The sequence below is a fragment of the Girardinichthys multiradiatus genome, chromosome 8 (assembly GCF_021462225.1).
Source record: "Girardinichthys multiradiatus isolate DD_20200921_A chromosome 8, DD_fGirMul_XY1, whole genome shotgun sequence".
Classification (NCBI taxonomy): domain Eukaryota; kingdom Metazoa; phylum Chordata; class Actinopteri; order Cyprinodontiformes; family Goodeidae; genus Girardinichthys; species Girardinichthys multiradiatus.
Window position 1 is genome coordinate 18073321 of NC_061801.1, and position 19335 is coordinate 18092655.

Sequence of the window (19335 nt, forward strand, 5' to 3'; positions counted from 1 at the left end):
CTTTTACTGTGGCAAGATGTAACATTTCATTTTTTACCTCTAAAAGAAAAATGTGTTTTCTCCTCAGTTTTTCTCTCCCTATCGGTTTGAAAAAGAGACAAAGTTTTTTTCACCAAATGTTGTTAAGCAGACAGCATACAAACAACCTTTATTTGCTATCCATGCTTAAAGCTCTTGAGGACCCCTTTGTAGGGATGTTCCAAATACTAATTTATGAACAGCGATTTACCAACACTATTACTGTGTCCCAGTCTGATACTCAATTAAAATTAATGTTATGTTTAAAAACTCAGAAACCTTGAAGTGCGTTATATTAATACATTACATGGTCTACATCAGTAATGTTAGTGTCTCACTTAACTCTTTGCAACCTGGATGGTACAGTGTCAATTTTTATTGACTGCAACGATGGAAATTTTGCAGGATAACCTGTCTTCTTCGTTATGTGAAGCAGTTTGTTTAAAGTGCTAGGCTAATGTTAGCAGGCTGGCAAATAAACTTAGGGTAAAATTTGTTGTCTTGCTGCATGACAGAAAGCTGCAGCAACCATTACTCTCTCTCTGATGCTGTGAACGTCAGTGTTAAGGGTGAAGAATATTAACACTGTTAGGAAAAACAGTGGCACAAAAGTGTGGTTTCTGTTACAATTTTTAAAGCCATGCACATGAAAACTGATTTTTGATTGAAGATTCAAAAATAAAAAACATCAGCTTCACAAAATGTGCCTACAAGGCAAAAATCGAGCTAAAATAAACTGCATGGTCACATAAAATCACAAATAACAGCTATCAGGAGGGGATTTTAGTTAGGAACTTCAAAACTCATCATTAGAAACTGCTTTGATTGGAAACCCCAATCCAAAAGGGGCATCCCTACCCTTTAGTTTTGTTATTCAACAGATGTGGTTGATATTGTGATAGTGTATCTAAAGGCAAAATGGTCAATAGTATTTTTGTTCTATAAAGCTACTCTGCTTAATGTATTTAATTCACAGTGAGGTTGGAATTTCTGAGTCTCATGCAGAAAAGGTTACTGAACGCCTGGAGTTCTTACTTGGAATTCGAATTCAATTCAATTCAATTCAATTCAAAAATACTTTATTAATTAATTTAATGAATTAAATGTTGTTATAGCTCATATTATGAAGGTTTCCTCAAAGAGCCGTTGTAAAAGTTAGACAACCCAGAGTTATTGAAGTTGCAGAAAAAACATTTAATTTGCACTTCTCAATGTTCATATCTCATTAAAAATATACACACACACATGGCCCCTTAGGGGACTGGACAACCTCTATTATTTGAACATGTTTCTTTAGTGGTAAAATGCACACAATAGAGGGTAACACATCATTGACTTGTATTGCTACCAGTGTTGCGCACCTCAACGACTGCCAGACCCCACAAGTTTTCTGATTTGTAACTAGAGTGTGCTCCACTTGAGTTCCACTTGAATTCGAACTTCTAACCCAGCTGAATCCTATATACGTTCCTTTTACCAGACTCTGCACAGGAAACCAGTGAGTGTAATTCATAATTCTCCTCTGTCATACCCAGGAGTGAAAGTAGTTTTAAATTCTTGCCAGTACTTAGGGGTGGAGCTAGAGGGGGGCTGGGGAGGCACTGGGGAAATATATGCATGCATATATATGTGTGTGTGTATATATATATAATGTGTGTGTGTGTTGTTACTCTCATCTGTGGCCCCCTCGAGATCTCTCTCTCTCAGCAAAGTCCAAAGTCAAACTAATTAAAACGTATCAATATTTTACTTTACTGTAGGCTGTATATATAAGGCAGAAATTAGAATCACTTGACAATGTAGAATATATATATATATATATATATATATATATACAGAATATATATATATATATAAATATATATATACGGGCTGAATGGTGGCGCAGTTGGTAGCACTGTTGCCTTGCAGCAAGAAGGTCCTGGGTTCGATTCCTGGCTGGTGTTCTTTCTGCATGGAGTTTACATGTTCTCCCCATGCATGCATGGGTTTTCACCAGGTACTCCAGCTTCCTCCCACAGTCCAAAGACATGCCAGTTAGGTTAATTGGTCACTCTAAATTGCCCTTAGGTGTATGAATGAGTGTGTGCAATGGTTGTATGTGCGTTGCCCTGCGATGGACTGGCGACCTGTCCTGGGTGTACCCCACCTCTCGCCCATAGACTGCTGGAGATAGGCACCAGCTCCCCTGTGACCCACTATGGAATAAGTGGTAGAAAATGACTGACTGACTATATATATATTTCAATTGTTAAAGAACTGCCATGTATGAAACAATGATGAACCATTTTCTGATGCATAACTTTTCATCTTCAGTTTCCATCTTTTCTTTTGAACAAAGAAGTTATTGTTCTCTGCACTGTGGTCAAGTTTTGATTTCATTTAAATAAAACATTTGACAGTTCGGTTGTTTTCGCAGTTTTTATTTAAAATCTGTAGATGGTAAGTGATTTATTGTTCGTCCTGTCCTAATGCAAGCGGCGTTTTTTTATGTTTGTGCACCAGCTGTGTAAAATCTCCCAGTATATTAAATCGAACGCACCGATCTCCTTGGCAACCGCTCTGTTTTGGGGGTAAGCGCACATGCACTCTCGTGTAGTGTGTGTGAAATCGCTGGTTATAAGTGGTGTTTTTGAGCTTAACTGTGTTGTTGTAATTCAGCAAAATAACATGAAACACAACTAGTTACTCTCCCTTTGCTTTTAACTGGGGTATTTAGCAGCGAGCAGACAGACATTAAACGTAGCGGTGCTCGTTTTAAAGGCTGGCCGCTGACAAAAGCCTCGAGCTGCGAGGAGAGAGAAGCAAAACAGGAGCACTGAGGCTCCAGCATAGCAGAACAGTTCAGAAACTATTTGGAATGAGGGGAATGAGCTACCTATGGGTAGCGGATCTGATCTTCTTTGTGTGCTCGTGAATTTTTGCAGCCGTAACTAGTTCTGGATGATGGCTTCATAGCAGACAGACGTTCTTCCCTCTTCCCGGTACTACATACCGGCGCAGAATCTTTTAGTGGTACGCAGTACCGGACCGTACAAGCTCACTTACACCCCTGGTCATACCTATCTCCATCCTCGTACTCGTACTCGTCGTCTTCCGCTTCATCCGTAACCGGGTCATGGGGGCAGCGGACTCAGTAGAGACATCCAGACGTCCCTCTCCCCAGACACCTCCTCCAGCTCCTCCGGGGGGAGCCCAAGGTGTTCCCAGGCCAGCCGAGAGACATAGTCCCTCCAGCGTGTCCTGGGCGTCCAGGAGGCTTCTACTCCGAGCTCCTTCCGGATGGCTGAGCTCCTCCCCCTATCTCTAAGGGAGTGCCTGGCCACCCAAGCTCATTTCAGCCACTTGTATCCGGGATCTTGTTCTTTTGGTCACGACCCAAAGTTCATGGCCATAGGTGAGGGTAGGAACGTAGACCAACCAGTAAATTGAGGGCTTTGCTTTTCGGCTCAGCTCTCTCTTCACCACATCGGACCGGCACAGTGCCCCCATTTCTGCGGCAGCTGCACCGATCCGTCTGTCGATCTCCCGCTCCATTGTCCCCTCACTTGTGAACAAGACCCCAAGATACTTGAACTCCTCAACTTGAGGCAGGAACTCTCCTCCAACCTGAAGAGGACAAGCCGCCCATTTCCGGTCGAGAACCATGGCCTCGGACTTGGAGGAGCTGATCTTCAAGACCTACAGCATTCCCAGTGCACGCTGTAGGCAAAAAGAAGAGACGAAATCCACTGGTCCCCAAACCAGACCCAGTCCGGCCCTTGGCTGCGCCTAGAAATCCTGTCCATAAAAGTTATGAACAGGACCGGTGACAAAAGGCAGCCCTACTAGAGTCCAACATGCACCAGGAACAGGTCTGACTTAGTGCCGGCAATGCGGACAAAACTCCTGCGCTGCTTTTATGGAGACGGATGTCCCCTAATTAAGGGCCCTTGACTCCGTACTCCTGGAGCACCCCCCACAGGGCACCATGAGGGACACAGTTGAATGCCTTCTCCAGGTCCACAATACACATGTGGACCAGATGGGCAAACTTCCATGAACCCTCGGGTACCCTGTAGAGGGTATAGAGCTGGTCCAGTGTTCCACGGCTGGGATGAAAACCACACTGCTCCTCCTGAAACCAAGGTTTGACTTTTGGCCGGACTCTCCTCTCCAAAACCCTGGCATAGGCCTTACCAGGGAGGCTGAGGAGTGTGATCCCCCTATAGTTGGAACACACCCTCCGGTCACCCTTCTTATGAAGGGGGACCACCACCCCAGTCTGCCAGTCCAGAGGCAACTGTCCCTACCACGCAATGTTGAAGAGGAGTGTCAACCATGACAGCCTCCCAACATCCAGAGATTTGAGGTACTCAGGGCGGATCTCATCCACCCCCGAAGCCCTGCCTCCATGGAGCTTTTTAACCGCCTCAATGACTTAAGCCTGGGTGATGAATGAGTCCAACCCCGGATTTTTGCCTCTGTCACAGCACGGGGCGCGGCACGCTTAGCCTCATGGTACCTGTCAGCTGCCTCAGGAGTCCCACAAGCCAACCACAGCCAATTGGACTCCTTCTTCAGCTTGACAGCATCCCTTAATGCCGGTGTCCACAACCGGGTTCGGGGATTGCTGGTGCGACAGACACTGCAGACCTTACAGCCATAGCTATGGGCAGCAGCATCGACATGGATGTGGAGAAAAAGGTCCACTTGGACTCTATGTCTCCAACCTCCCCCGTAATCTGGTCAAAGCTCTCCCGGAGGTGGGAGTTGAATACATCCCTGGCCGAGGGCTCCGCCAGACGTTCCCAGCAGACCCTCACTATGTGCTTGGGCCTGATAAATCGTCTGGCTTTCTCCTCTTCCAACGGATCCAACTCACCACCAGGTGGTGATCAGTGGACAGCTCAGCCCCTCTCTTCACCCGAGTGTCCAAAACATTCCGCCAAAGGTCTGAAGTCGTGACAACAAAGTCAATCATCGACCTCCTGCCTAGGGTGTCCTGGTGCCAAGTGCACTGATGAACACCCTAGTGCTTGAACATGGTGTTCATTATGGATAATCTGTGACTAGCACAGAAGTCCAATAATGAAACACCACTTGAATTCAGATAGGGGAGACCATTCCTCCCGATCATCCTTCTCAAGAGGTCATTTTTGCTTCCCACGTGAGCGTCGAAGTTCCCCAGCAGAATAATGGAGTTCCCAGGAGGGGCACTATGCAGTATCGGGCCTCGGGTACTGCTCGGCCCGTAGGCCGAAACAACAGTCAGAGACTTGTCCCCAACTCAAAGGCACAGGGATGCGACGCTCTCATCCAATGGGGTTAACCCAAATAGAGACGGCTGAGCTGGAGGGCAACAAGCAAACCCACCCTAGCTCGTCGCCTATCTCCACGGGAGAATAGAGCCTCTCTTGAGGGCATGGGTTCCAAAGCCGATGCTGTGCATGGAGGTGAGCCTGACTATTTCTAGTCGACATCTCCCAACCTCCCGCACAAGCTCAGACTCCTTGCTTCCCAGCGAGGTGACTTTCCACGTCCCTAGAGCCAGCCGAAGCATCCGTAGGTTGGGCCACCGAGGTCACCACCCCCTCTGCTGCCTGATCCTCTTTGCACTGGTCCCTCATGGTTCACCCTGCCTCGCGTCTCTCGTTCAGGCTCGGCCTGGCTGGGTCCTGCGAGGAGCAACCCGGCCACCAGGCGCTCTCCAAGGAGTCCTGACCACAGGCCTGGCTCCAGGGTGGGACCCCAGATCTGCCGTACCGGGTGATGTCATGTGCCTCGATTGTGTGGTCCTCATGAAGGTGTCTTGAAACGCTCTTTGTCTGACCCGTCACCAAGAGCCTGTTTGCCATGGAGGACCCTACCAGGGGCATTTAATCCCCAGATAACATAGCCTTTGGGATTATTTGAGCACTTAAACACCTCCACCACGTTAAGGTAGCGGTTCAAGAAGGGGACATGTCTCCATCCATAAGCCATTAAAACCTTAACGTAATTCATATCAGTATCACCTCTTTTCTGAATTTAAAGAAGTCACCCCACATGTTCATCTTTGTTTTCAAGAGTTGAGCTGTGTTTTATCTCAGCTGCTGTATTACTGGAATCAAGAAAAATCTACTTTAGCAGTGTCATTATAACCGCAACAGTTTTTTAAAGTATTTTTTAGTCTTGTCTAAAAGTCCATAGAACGGTTTTAGGCTGTTATTGTGATATGCTTTTCTGAACGGTGAAATTTAATCAAGCAGCGCCTTAAAAAATCTGCAATAATGTTCATTATTAACCTAGAATGTTTTGCAGTGATATCAGTGAAACTGTCTTCAAAAGAGAGATATCTGTGGTATGCGGCAGTTTCTATATGAGGGGTGTGCCAATGGAAAACAAAACTGATAAGAGAGATAGATAACAGCCAAATTGTTGTAGATGTTTGATCCGGAGGTGTAATCCACACCTTTAATCATACGACTGCTGAGATAGACCGGCGTCCCCTGGTGACCTTTCACAGGAACGAGCAAGTTTATTTTGGACTAAATTACAAAGCATTTCTCAAGCAATCTATGCGTGTTGTGATTCAGGGTGCCTTAAAATGGGACTTCAGAGTTGACTGAAGCCAGTTTTGACCCTGAATGGCAACAGTTCCACCTGTTCTCCTCTGGCATGTGTGCAGGCTCCTGCTATGCTCTGACAGCTGTGTAGAGACTAACAAATAGTTGAGAGATGTGTCAGCACAGAGAGGGCTTCATATCACAGATCAGCACTGGGAATGAAAGTGGTGAGTCATCCAGGGAGAAATGTAAACTGTTTGTAGTTTGTAGTTTGTGTAGAGGCCACTGGAGGTCAGCAGTATACCATGGCCTTTTAAAGTTCTCAGCACTGATGGTACTTCAAACGTTCACTGCTAATGTATGAGTTTATTTAAGTTCATCTAATTCTACTCTGCTTTTATCGGTTTCATTTTTTAATAGTGAAACAATTTGTTTACTTAGACACGTTGAAGCCTATAGTAAAGAAAAAACAAAACATTTGTTACTTTGTACTTTTAAAAACAAACACAACATGTGCCAATGTCTTGCAGGTATTGTTTAAAGCTCCATTGATTAACCAGTTTTTCAGGCTTTGTAAAGAGCTTATAAAGGTATTTCTTTGGACTTTGGCTGCTTTTTAACTTCTTTTCTGTCCAGAAAAACAACTCACTTTTGACAACTAAACTCAAGTCATGATTCAATGTCTAGTCTACACATTTTAAACAAATTAGCTAATGATTAATTTTAGAATTGGATCATCTGATACTTAGCAGAACCTTGCACCAAGACAACATTTCTTAAAATTTTCTTTTTCAAGTTTAATCCTTTCATGAATGAACTATTATCACAATCCAGTTTTTTAGGCATAAATGATGATGTTAATTCTTTTAAAATTCAACATGGGTCTAAACACAAGTTTAAACTATACCATAATGCATGTTACAAATAGGTAACATGAAGTTACAAAACAAATATTAAAAGCATTGCTGTTAAATTAATATTATGGTAAATTGGTTGAATTTATCTAGCACTCTTGTAGTCATGCTGACCGCTCAAAGTGCTTTACATTGGAGCCATAGTATCAGTCATAACCACAAACATAATGCATGCAACACTTTAGCCTTACATTAAAAAACTACCCTAACTATAACTCCCACAATTAAACTAATCTGCAAAAAAAAAAATCATTTCCATTACAAAACATTGTAATTTATCATACAATAACAAAAACAAAAAAATAAATAAATAACAGTAACTGCTGTTGAAGTATTTCCAAGAACAGTACAGTCCACTTTAATGAACACGATTAACTGAAATTTCCTCTGAAACATAAATCCATTCTTAAAAAGATCCTTCTTCTATAAAAAGAATGAAAGTTATTTCTGAAATGTTCGATCTACCTGAAATTTTCGTGTGATCTTGGTTGCCCAGTAGATGGCGGTGTGTAGAGTGCTTCATTTGAATCCTGTAAGTGGCTTTCATGCAAAAGATTTATTTGTCATCCACACGGGTACAACAATTAATTAAGGGTTCATCTTAATTCATGAAGGGTTCATCAATGAAAACTAAAGAAAACAGTGTATTAGCAACAACAAGGGGATTTTCAACGAGATGAAAACGTTGGAGACAGTTGATCACCAACTAAAGTATGATGCTTGCTTCAGATTCTGTGTCAGGTCATTGTGGGATGTTTTCCTAGTTCTTACAGTGTTTATCTGACATATAAAGACTTTTTAAATGCCTGACAATTCCTCTTTTGCCCTCCACTTTTCACGGTTTTTAAGAACAAACTACAGAATATGGTATGGGAACATGTCTTGGCCAAAAAATAAGAGCAAGATATGAAGTAATGAAAGATAATACTGAACTTTTGAACAGTACAGTATTTTGAGCAAATACGTCACTGAACACAATGACATCAAAATAAATTAAATAAGGTAATAGTTTTCTGGCATATTTAAAAATCTATATTTAAACATTGGGAATATAAAATGTTGTTAAAATCAGTTATATGCTGTACACAGTCATCCCGACAAGGACAGGTGGTACTTATATCGAGTTGTCAATGGGTGTAAATTGAACCCTGGATAGGTCACCACTCCACCATGGACACATAAAACCATTTGTACCTATACTTACACCTATAACAGCAATTAAGAATGTCAAATAAAACAAATTTGTATGTTTCTGGACCAATGCAAAAAATGCCAGAAGCGCGTATGCACTGGTAAAACATCCAAACTTCACACAGAAAAGTCTCTATTGGGATTTTACCCCGTGACCTTCTTGGAGTCAGGCAGCAAAATTAGCCACTGTACCACCAGCCTTCCTCTCATCAGCTGGAGTTAAAGAAAAAAGGTAAAAAGGTAACATGTTTTATATCAAACTATTTGATATTAAGAACCATTAGAAAAAAAGTGTAATAAAACTTTCATTAAAGTAAAAAAAACGTGCTGGACTTGAAGTGTTACTGTTTACTCTTTACACAACTGAATTTAGTTTCTTACAAGAGTTTTTCCCATAACCTTTAGAGTGCTGTTGATATATAAGTCACTATCTCTCTAATTTGCAAATGTGTATATCCAGGGTAAAAGTGACAGATTTTATGTTATTTTTGCCAGACGTAGCTGTGGGATACATGAATAACTTTAAAAGAGCTTTAAAGAAATCTGATCTGTATTCAGTGAAGCTACAGCAGCTATTAATCTTCCTCCTCAAATTGATCGGCCATCCTCTGAAAAACACCCTTAAAAGCTAAAAGATCAGAAAACAATTACCTTGAGAGCAGGTATCTGAGGCTGGAACCGCTGGAAGTGATAATGGAGAAATGCTTCCGATCACAGAGTTTTTCATGGGTTTCCCCCTCAGCACTGCTGAGAAACTGCCATGTTAATCTCTGCAGACTGCTCTCAGAATAAAAGCAATGGGTAGATGTTTGGTTGTAGAACATTAGCCCAGTGACTCTGATTTTCTTTTCTTCAACTTTGATGCTATACAAATAGAAAAAAAGATTATTGCTTTGCTGATTTTACTAATAATGCAACGGATTTCATATCACTGACTTCCACTGTCATCTCAATGCAGTCTGGATATTTAGGAAATCTGCTTCCAAAAACATTATGTGAGAACTTTAATAAGATATGGTCCAGAAAAAATCTGTCTCCTTTGACTACAGTTCTAATAATAAAAGATTAAGTAAACATTCTTTCAGTTTCCATACTCTCTTCCCACACAAAACTGCTTTTTTGCATTTATTACCATTTCCAATAAGGTTCTCGACACCTTTGTGAATGATTTGAATCATTTTATGATAAAAAAATAAAAGCAGAGTAACTAATATAGCCATAAAACTCACACTGACTTACTCTTCTTTCAGCAATATGAATTAACAATAGACAGGGGCACTAAAGCATGGCATCACCTCAAACAACACCTGCTGATAAGCTACCCAGGCATGCCATCAGTTAGTCAGGCAGAAATAAACAGTGGCAAATTAGTTAACAAGATGAAGCATAAAAACTTCTCCCAGGAACAAGGCAACAATTTTTATGCATTTACACCAGAATGATGGGGGGTTGTTGTTCTAGTGAATAAAGGTAATTAAGCTTATAATACAGTGAGATTGTGGAAACTTCTTGTTGAAACTATATTTGCAATGTGTTTACAATTCAGGTTGAGAGCCAGCTTTTGGGAAAACCATTGTAAATGCTAAATGTTAGTCTGCCCTATAAATTCCATGTGTTTGGGATCATCGTGCTGTTGCAACATTAAATTGTGTTCAACCATTTGATTTGAAATGTCACTTTCTGATAAAAGGAAATTGAAACAAACCAGGAACCGCCAAAGCTCAACTCTGCTGTAAATTAGAAACTGCTGGAAACCAATATCACTGTCCGCAGTGAAATAGATTTAACATCAACATGGACTGAAAGGTTGCAGAGCAAGAAAGAAGCCACTTCTCCAAAATCGATACCTCTACGCTTGTCTGAAATTTGCAGCTGCCTACATGGAAAACCCAAATACTTTCTCAGTAAACCTTGTATGATCCAAGACTGAGCTATTTTGACACAATAACAAGAACTGTGAATGAAAAAGTCAGATTGAGATTTTCAAATCTAAGAACACTGCTCCAACTGTCATACACACCAGTGGTAGCATCATGCTGAGGGTCTGTTTCACTTCTAGTGTTACTGATGCATTGCAGAAAGGAAGTAGAACAATGAAGATGAAGGATTAACTCAAATTATTTCAGTGTGGCCTAACACCAACAGCAAGATAGCTGAATTACAAAGATCCCAAACAAACAAAACTTTTAGCAGAATGGCCTTAGCCTTAACCCAAAATTAAACTCTGTGAACTAAGCTCTAATGTGAGGTCTTTGACAGAAAGGCAATTAATATTAATGACCTCTATCATTTCTGCTAAGAAGAGCGGTCAAATATCTAGCCAGAAACACAACAGAAGCTTGATGATGGCAGCAGAAATATGTGGTCTAGATTCAACTTCCTCAGGGTGTAATGGTAAAAGTGTAATTACTGTATATATTCAAGCCTACGTGTGCAGACTAGAGAAAAGCCAGAATAAATTCAAATGTGTGCACCCTGCTGTTGTTTTTTATAATGCTTTGCAGTTTTGGGGAGGAAAAAAAGACTTACATAAATGTTTCATAGCACAAATATTTTATGGCACTGATACCAATATTGAGTGTATGTAAACATCTGACTAACTGTAAATCAGAGGATTAAAAGCATGGCGATACCTCAGGTCTGCATATTTCAAGAGAGTGCATTGTTAGTTTTGAAGACTGTTTGAGATCATTTTTTGTAACCAGAAATGAAAGCTTCTCCTCCATTCACTTTTTTAATAGGCTGTGTTATTTCCATTCAGTATTTTAACTCAGTTTTTCTTTCCTCCACCAGTGATTTGGTCCAAGCTCTTGCTGTACCAGAAACTCTAAGGTGGATAGGTCCAGTAATAGGATTAGATACACATTCTTTACTTTAAATTCTGCAGCGTTTCTCTCATCAAACACACATCTGCTAATTTCAAGCAAAACAATTAATTTTCAACTACACCCGTCCATAATCCTTAGTTGCAAAAACTTTCATCTATGTTTAGTTTAATTTGAAACCACTGAAGCTTGGTTTTTGAGCTTATTCAATAAAAATTTTCTTCTTGTGAATTCTGTGGTTTAAATATTGCTTGTTGCACACCAGAATATGAGTGTAATATCTTCTTGAATGTCATATGTAAGTTTGAATTAGCTTTTCTTCCAATCATGCAGCTGTTCCCTCAGGTTTTCCAAGCTCTGTTGAACTGTAAGACCTTCTGCTTTGTGACACAGAAGAAATTGTTACCTGAAAACTTCTCTTTTCTTTGAACCAACATTTCATTAAAGCCCTCACTGTGTTGGCAGTGCTTAATTAATTTTAGGATTATGAGTACGTTGCTTCAGGGGGTGCTCTGGGCAGCTGTTGTCTCAAAGGGGTCGGGATTTATTAAAGCTTCAGGACTTCCATCATCTGGCCTTTACTAATGGTTATTGTGAGCACGCCTTAGGCTTCAAGAATGACTGAGGGTGTGAGACATTGATAAAACTCTAATTTATTTAGGTGCTAACTGCGTTCTAAGTTTCTTACCACCCATGCAAAAAGGTTTAGAAAGTTAAAGTACAAAAACCTGCACATGGTACTGTTTAGGTTTATGTCTTGTATTTTCTGTGTGTTACTTTGTGTTGCCTTCCAGGAGTTTAAGTATGTTAGCTCCTGTCAATGGATCTAATATTATTCTAACAAGTTGATCCGTTGTGAAAACTATTTATTTTACTGTTATATGGCATCTTGTTTTCTAAAGTAATGGATGGAGACTGCTTGAAAAAAAGACTCATACCTTTGCATGTATAAGTACTCAACTTTGCATTCAAAAAGAGACAAAAGAGCAAGCCAATGGCTGCACAGAAACCGCTAATGTTACATAAAGTCTTTATGTAAATAACCTTGATAAAATCTACAAAAATATGTGGTTTAAGAAGTGTTTTGAGGCCAAGAAATGTTTGCAACATTCAGAAAAATGAGAAAATGTATGAATACTTTTACCAGGTACTTTAAGTGATGTACGTACAATGCAAAATCTGAGAAAAAAAAGGAATAAACATTTAAATGACTTACTTTAGATGTTCTCAAACAAAACTGAACAAATCAGTTACATTTTTCTGTTGCTTTGCTGTCTGCAGACAGACCCATCCAATCATTAGGTTTCAGTAAGAGGTTTGTCTTGTTGAGGGTCACAAGAATGCTGCAGCCCATTCCAACTGATTCTGTCAAGAGGAGGGATATATATATATATATATATACTGCTAAACACCACATGCCCCATGCTACCCCTGATCCCTGAGATCCACTAATCAAACACCTGTGCAATCTAAAAATTGAACTTTTGGGAACTTGTTTTGAAACTTCCAAAACGTTTTATGCCAGGGCTGCTTGAAAAAAAAAGTAGACCATCTGTGCTCTTCTGATGTGGAGGACTTTCCCTTTCAAATTATCCTCTCAAGTGTGTTAAAAGAGTAGCAGCACAGAGCTGTATCAGTCTGTGCCACTACCTTCAGCAGACACTGTAATGCCTTAAGCCCGGGTTATCAGAGCCCACGCAGGAGAAAGATTAAGGGCAAGCTGCCTCTGCAACTCTATTGCACAGCAAAATTGCAAACAGTCAAATTGAGAATGAGTTTGTGTTTGGGCTCATGGTTGTGCACTTTGCATTTTTCTTGTGAAAGAAATTAAGCCAAATGATGTTTTCAGAGTTTCATAAACTGAGTCAGGGAAACGTAGCCAAAAATCCTCAGATTCATTACTATCAGTCAGCATTAAAATTAAGCACAGACTCACTAGGGAAAGCTATGCTCTAATTACATGACTTGTTTATTTTCCAAACATCCTTAAATAAAGAATAAAATTTGACTTTACAACAGCCCTTTTAAAAGCTCAATGGACTGTTAAAATTTAGCAGTGTAAAGAACCTTTTAGAATCCTATCTTGATTTTCATTCCTTTTGGATAGGATGCATGTAAACACAAAAAGACATTGTACTTCAGCTTCATATTTATGTTCAATGTGATGTGGTATTAAGACAAATGTGCTGTAATTCTGCTGTGATTTTCAAATAGTTCCACCACTACTGGATTGTTGTGAGGTGGAAAAATTATTTATGATATCTGAAAATTGTGGTGAACTAAATAAAATCCAGAGCAACCAATTACCTTCAGAAATCACCTATTTATCATATAGAGCCCCTTTGTTAATAATTTTACCTCATAATAAATATGACTTTGCTGTAATGATCTCAGAGACTTTTTAGAGAACATTAGTGAACAAACGGCAACATGAAGACCAAGGAAGACAGCAGACAGGTCAGGGCTAAAATTGTGGGGAACTCCAAAACTTGAAAAATCTCACGAAGCACTGATCAATCCAACATCCAAAAATGGACAGAGTTTGGCCTCACTGTCCACCTAAATTGTAGGTTGCAAGTGGCTCTTTGGACCTTCCACAATGGCCCTTAATAACTTTGGCTAAAAATGATTAAAAAAAAACAAAAAACTAATGTTTTTAAATACAGATACAATAAATTCAGGCTATAGTAGTTTTTGTGTTTTTTCATGGAGTAATTGCATCGAATTTCCACAATAAAATGACACTGGAAGTACCAGTCATTTTTTTAAAATCTATTTTCTTGTCATTAAGTTGGGAACTATGTGCTTTTCTTTGTAACATCATTTCCCACAAATGTCAACATCACATAGGAAAAAAAATGTATCCATCCACTTTTTGCAAATGTTTTATGTTTTTCTTTATTTTAAAAAATAAAACAAAAAAAATTAAATGGTGGTTCTTTAAAAATGACAACAAATTGACTATGTTAGATAATTAGTAAAAATGACAAGTTGTCTTTTTTCAAAAGGTCATGTGCACTACTGGGGTAAATGTTTGATCATAACATCTGATTTAATCTGTACAAAATGATGGAAATGAGCAGACTTAAATATAAAGCTATGTGCAAATCCTGGTATTAAAACAAATCATTACAAAAAAAATAATTCAGGCAGAAAAAACATTTCCAAATCAATTTTTCACAACATAAGGGTTTTGAAACCACATTAAGTAATAAATATACTTTCAGTGACAGTATATACTGTTTACTGCATATTGACTTGACCTCCAAATGGCTTAGCAGGCTCAGCAGCAAATTTAATATAAAATTAAAATAACAAACAAACAAGTGTACAAACAAGAAGTCTCACTTTAACATAAACTGTAGATCTGTGTCTGCTTAGAACAGGCATGTTCTTCAGTCAGAGAACTGAGAGTAGATTAAACAAAAATGGTGCAGTAAAACTACATCCAGAAGTATTTTCAAAAAGTTACTCAAGGTAATGTAACTTGCTAAATATAACTAAGCACTACCCACAACTCTTTAAGGGGTATAAGGGACACAACAAACATGTGCTAGAAGGTGATTTGGTCAGATGAGACATTTTTTCAGCAGACATGGTTAGAGCTGGTTAGAGCTGATGGGAAGCTAGATGGAGCTGCATATAGGTCAGTACCAGTAGAACACCAGTTAAAAGCTACAAAAGACTTGAGACTGAGGCATCAGTTCACCTTCAAACAGGACAACAAGAATAACCATATACAACCAGAGATACAACATAATCATTTTCATGAATTATCCAGTCAAAGTACACACTAAACTCCACTTGACAATCTGTGGCAAGGCTTAAATATTGCTGTTCACAGACATTCTCCATCTGATCTAATTGTGCTCTAGCTGTTTTGCAAAGAATGGGCACAAATGCCAGTCTCCATGTCTGCAACGCTGGTAAAGACATACCTAAAAGAAAACATGTAATTGTAATTACAGCAAAAGGGGATCCTTGAAAGTATGGGGTATGGAAACAAATGCATTGTACATATTTCAGTTTTTTATTGGGAAATAAGTTTGAAAATCTTGTCTCCTTTTCACCTCATAATTACAACACTTTGTGTTGATCTATCACAAAAAAACCCTTTGAAATACATTGATGTTTGTGGCTGGAATGTTTTAAAACGATTCAAAGAGCATGAAAACATTTTCAAGAAGTCTACCAAGCCACCCCAACTGCTACTGCATAATGCTTACAGTAAGGACAGACAGGTTTTTATATGACTTTAAATGACAGAAAATATAAAAGAAGCAAAAGTGGACAAATCAGCCATTCAAAGATTTGGAAAAAAGATCATTGTTCGGGTTTTCTTTAAGAACTACTCCTGCTCATGCATATTCACTAACATCTGCTCAGTCTCCACCAGCCTTAAGCTGTGATTTGTTTAATAAAAGAAAATGTACTCAGAACTTTTCCACAAACTTCAGAAAGCTGGGGTTACAGACACCAACGTACGTATAAGTCACACCTGCATCTTCACAGATGTTCCTTTCGTGCCTTCTGAATCTGTCCCATACTTTCTGGAGAAGGATCATGGATTCGTCAGCTATAGGTGGTAACATTCCAACCTCTCCATCTGTCTGTGCAGGACACAGACAGATGGAGAGGTTGGAATGTAGCTATAGATCCCCACTGGTGGTCATCTAAAGCTGCTAAAAAATCGTCATCTTTACAGTCTTAAACTACATGTACAGATATATTGAGTACTTTTATGTATTGGTAATAAACCTCTGACTATTTGGCATGTGTCTGTTGACAGAATAGCTTTTGACCAAAACTAACATGTATTGCAACTGAAATGGTATGTTGATTGTTAACTCTTCTTTAGAAGAGGATGGGGGCATCAACCTCTCCAAACAACAAATGCATGGCCTTCTCTCAAAATACACAGGAGTAATGCCAGGAGGTTGCTTATAAAAGCTTCAGAGACCAAAGCACTGAAACACCAAAACAAATGTAGCAGTATGTCAGAATTATGGTTTGAGTGCTTGTTACATAATTGCTCCACATTTTAATGTATTTAGCAGATGTCACCTTTTAAATGCAGTGAATAATGCAGAAATTCATTTTAAAAAGTAGCAACAAGGATTTTTTCCTTCAATTTCACATCGCTGGGAGGCCACTTAAAGCAGTTCAGATATACTATAAAAATCACATAAAAGCTTCTACCAGATAACACACCTATTACTTACATAATATAACTGTATGTGCTTCTGACCACCTATGTACCCCTGTGCGTGTTAGACACACACACAGAGAGAGAGAGTGAGTTAGAGAGATGACTTCTATTTAAAAGCCAGTGAATTTCCAGTAGTAGCTCATGCATTGTCTGGAAAATGACTTGCCATGATAGCTTTGGATTTTCTCACATATTTATCATCTTAGATGAGTTTTAAGGCGGGGGTTTGTTCCCTTGTGGCGTTTAATCAGCACCAAGGACAGCACCATATTCCGGAGGAGGTGCTGCGCCAGGGCGTCTTTTTATTATTGAGAGCTTATAAAATCTCAGGCCATCAACACAACCTGATCCTGATGATAAGCTCAACAGTCTGACGAGAAACTCGTATTTGTATTTATTATCTATTCGTGATTTCATCATTTTAAAGTTTAGAAGAAGACAGCATGGAGTGTGGGGCATGAAGCTCGAGTCGAGGATTTTATTGTTTTCAAGCCACCAATGAGTTGGATCAGAAAATGACTTTGCCGAAGATCCTCGGGAATAAAAAGTAAAATGTCTGGGGAATTAACCGACAACAACGATGAAGGCGCAGTCGGGACTCCCCGCTCTGCTTCCGTCAACTTCAGCTGCGCTTTCAATACTTCAAACTGCTCGCACGCTGACTTCCACATGTCGGACTTAACTAAAACCGATTTCGTCGGAGATGGTGCCGCTTTTGTGAGGATTACCATCTCTGTGATATACTCTCTGGTTTGTGCCCTTGGTCTGGTTGGGAACCTGCTGGTTTTGTACCTCATGAAGTCCAAACAGGTGTGGAAGAAATCCTCCATCAACCTGTTCGTGACAAGTTTGGCTGTGACTGACTTCCAGTTCGTCCTGACTTTGCCCTTCTGGGCTGTGGAGAACGCACTGGACTTCACCTGGCCCTTCGGCAAAGCCATGTGTAAGATAGTTTCCTACGTAACGGCCATGAACATGTACGCCAGCGTGTTTTTCCTCACGGCCATGAGCGTGGCGAGGTACTGTTCTCTCGCCTCGGCACTGAAAGGCAGGCGGCGGCGCACGCACTGCTGCTCGGCGCGGTGCGTCTCCATCTTCATCTGGTTCGTCGCCGTCTCCGCCGCTCTGCCGCACGCGGTTTTCTCCACCACCGCCACCGTCTCCAACGAGGACCTGTGCCTGGTAAAATTCCCAGAGACAAACGGGTCAGCGCAGTTTTGGCTGGGACTCTATCACTCGCAGAAAGTACTATTGGGCTTTCTGGTACCTCTGGGAGTCATCTCGGCTTGTTACCTTCTGCTTTTGCGCTTCATCACGTCCAAAAATATCAACACCTCTAGCGCGAAACGACGCGCCAAGGTCACGAGGTCGGTCACCATCGTGGTTCTATCCTTCTTCCTCTGCTGGCTGCCCAACCAGGCACTCACAGCCTGGGGCATCCTCATAAAACTCAACGTTGTTCACTTCACTTATGAGTACTACACCATGCAGGTGTACGTGTTCCCCGTGTCGGTATGCCTGGCGCACTCCAACAGCTGCCTGAACCCCATCCTTTACTGTTTGATGCGACGAGAGTTTAGGAAAGCGCTCAAAAACCTCTTCTGGCGCATGACCTCTCCGACTGTGACCACCATCAGACCGATCACAGGCACCACAAAGCCAGAGATGGACGAGCAGGGGCATCCGTTGGTGGCTGGTAACGCGCCAGCGGTGCCCGAGGTGGTGTTCTTTCCTCCGGGGGCGGTGATTTACAATGACCGGCTCGACCTGCCGCAAAACAGCACGTAGTTTAAACATACAGGAGCTTAGTTTAAAGATGATTGGGCTGCTGTGTTGATTTGTATATACAGTAGGCTAAATGTTCCTCTATAAACATGAGAAAAACTCAAACAGGCAGGGGCAGTTTTGGATATTGGCCATATGGCTCACCACCCAGGGCCACAAACACTTGTGGGCAATTAGATCAACTTGGGGGGAGGTTCTTGCATCACTGGCAGCCCTGGGTGAGCACTTCATTCACCCCCAATTTCACAGTTTAAAATGCTTTTACAAACAGGAGTAAATCTCAAAAAATGTTTTAAAGAATCTTTGAACTGCAGAACAGTGACAGAACTAGCAACACAAGTCACCAGACCCCCCCAGGTCTTAGCCACGCCTCTGTTTGTGCAGTGTAAGCCCTGTAAGGGCTTCACTGGCTAAAGTAGGTATCTGCTTTGAAGTTTGGCATTACATTAAGGGGCTATTTATGAAGGCATCTGATAAGGTCTATTTCAATATTTAAAATGTTTAGACTGATCAAACCTGAGCTCAATTATTCAACTCAGAACAGAGATTCCCTAAATCACAGATTGAGAGTTATGGAACCGTAATTCAGTTCTAGACGTTATTCCTTTGAGGGTATAGAAGTAGGGGCTTGCCCAGGGCCCCGTTTATGCCAGAACCACCTCTGTAGCCAGGAATTAACTGTCTTGGTCATAAATACATTTTACTGTAGCTTTACCAAGTTATAGGCTACTTCATCTTACTTACAGTGACGCTGATCATTGTCATCATCTACAATAAGGGTAAAAACTGTTTTATTGTTTTATGTTTGTTCTGTAAATAAATGTAAACAAATAATAAATGCAAGTAAAGTGCATTATCAACCTGTG

At 40.6% G+C, this 19335-nt stretch overlaps 1 protein-coding gene across 1 annotated transcript; it reads left to right on the forward strand.

The window, feature by feature from the left end:
- Window positions 1–16831: 16831 nt before the first annotated feature.
- Window positions 16832–19335, forward strand: rxfp3 (relaxin family peptide receptor 3). Its single transcript, XM_047373229.1, has one exon. It carries the CDS (start codon window positions 17237–17239, stop codon window positions 18470–18472), a length of 1236 nt encoding a protein of 411 aa, XP_047229185.1. The 5' UTR covers window positions 16832–17236; the 3' UTR covers window positions 18473–19335.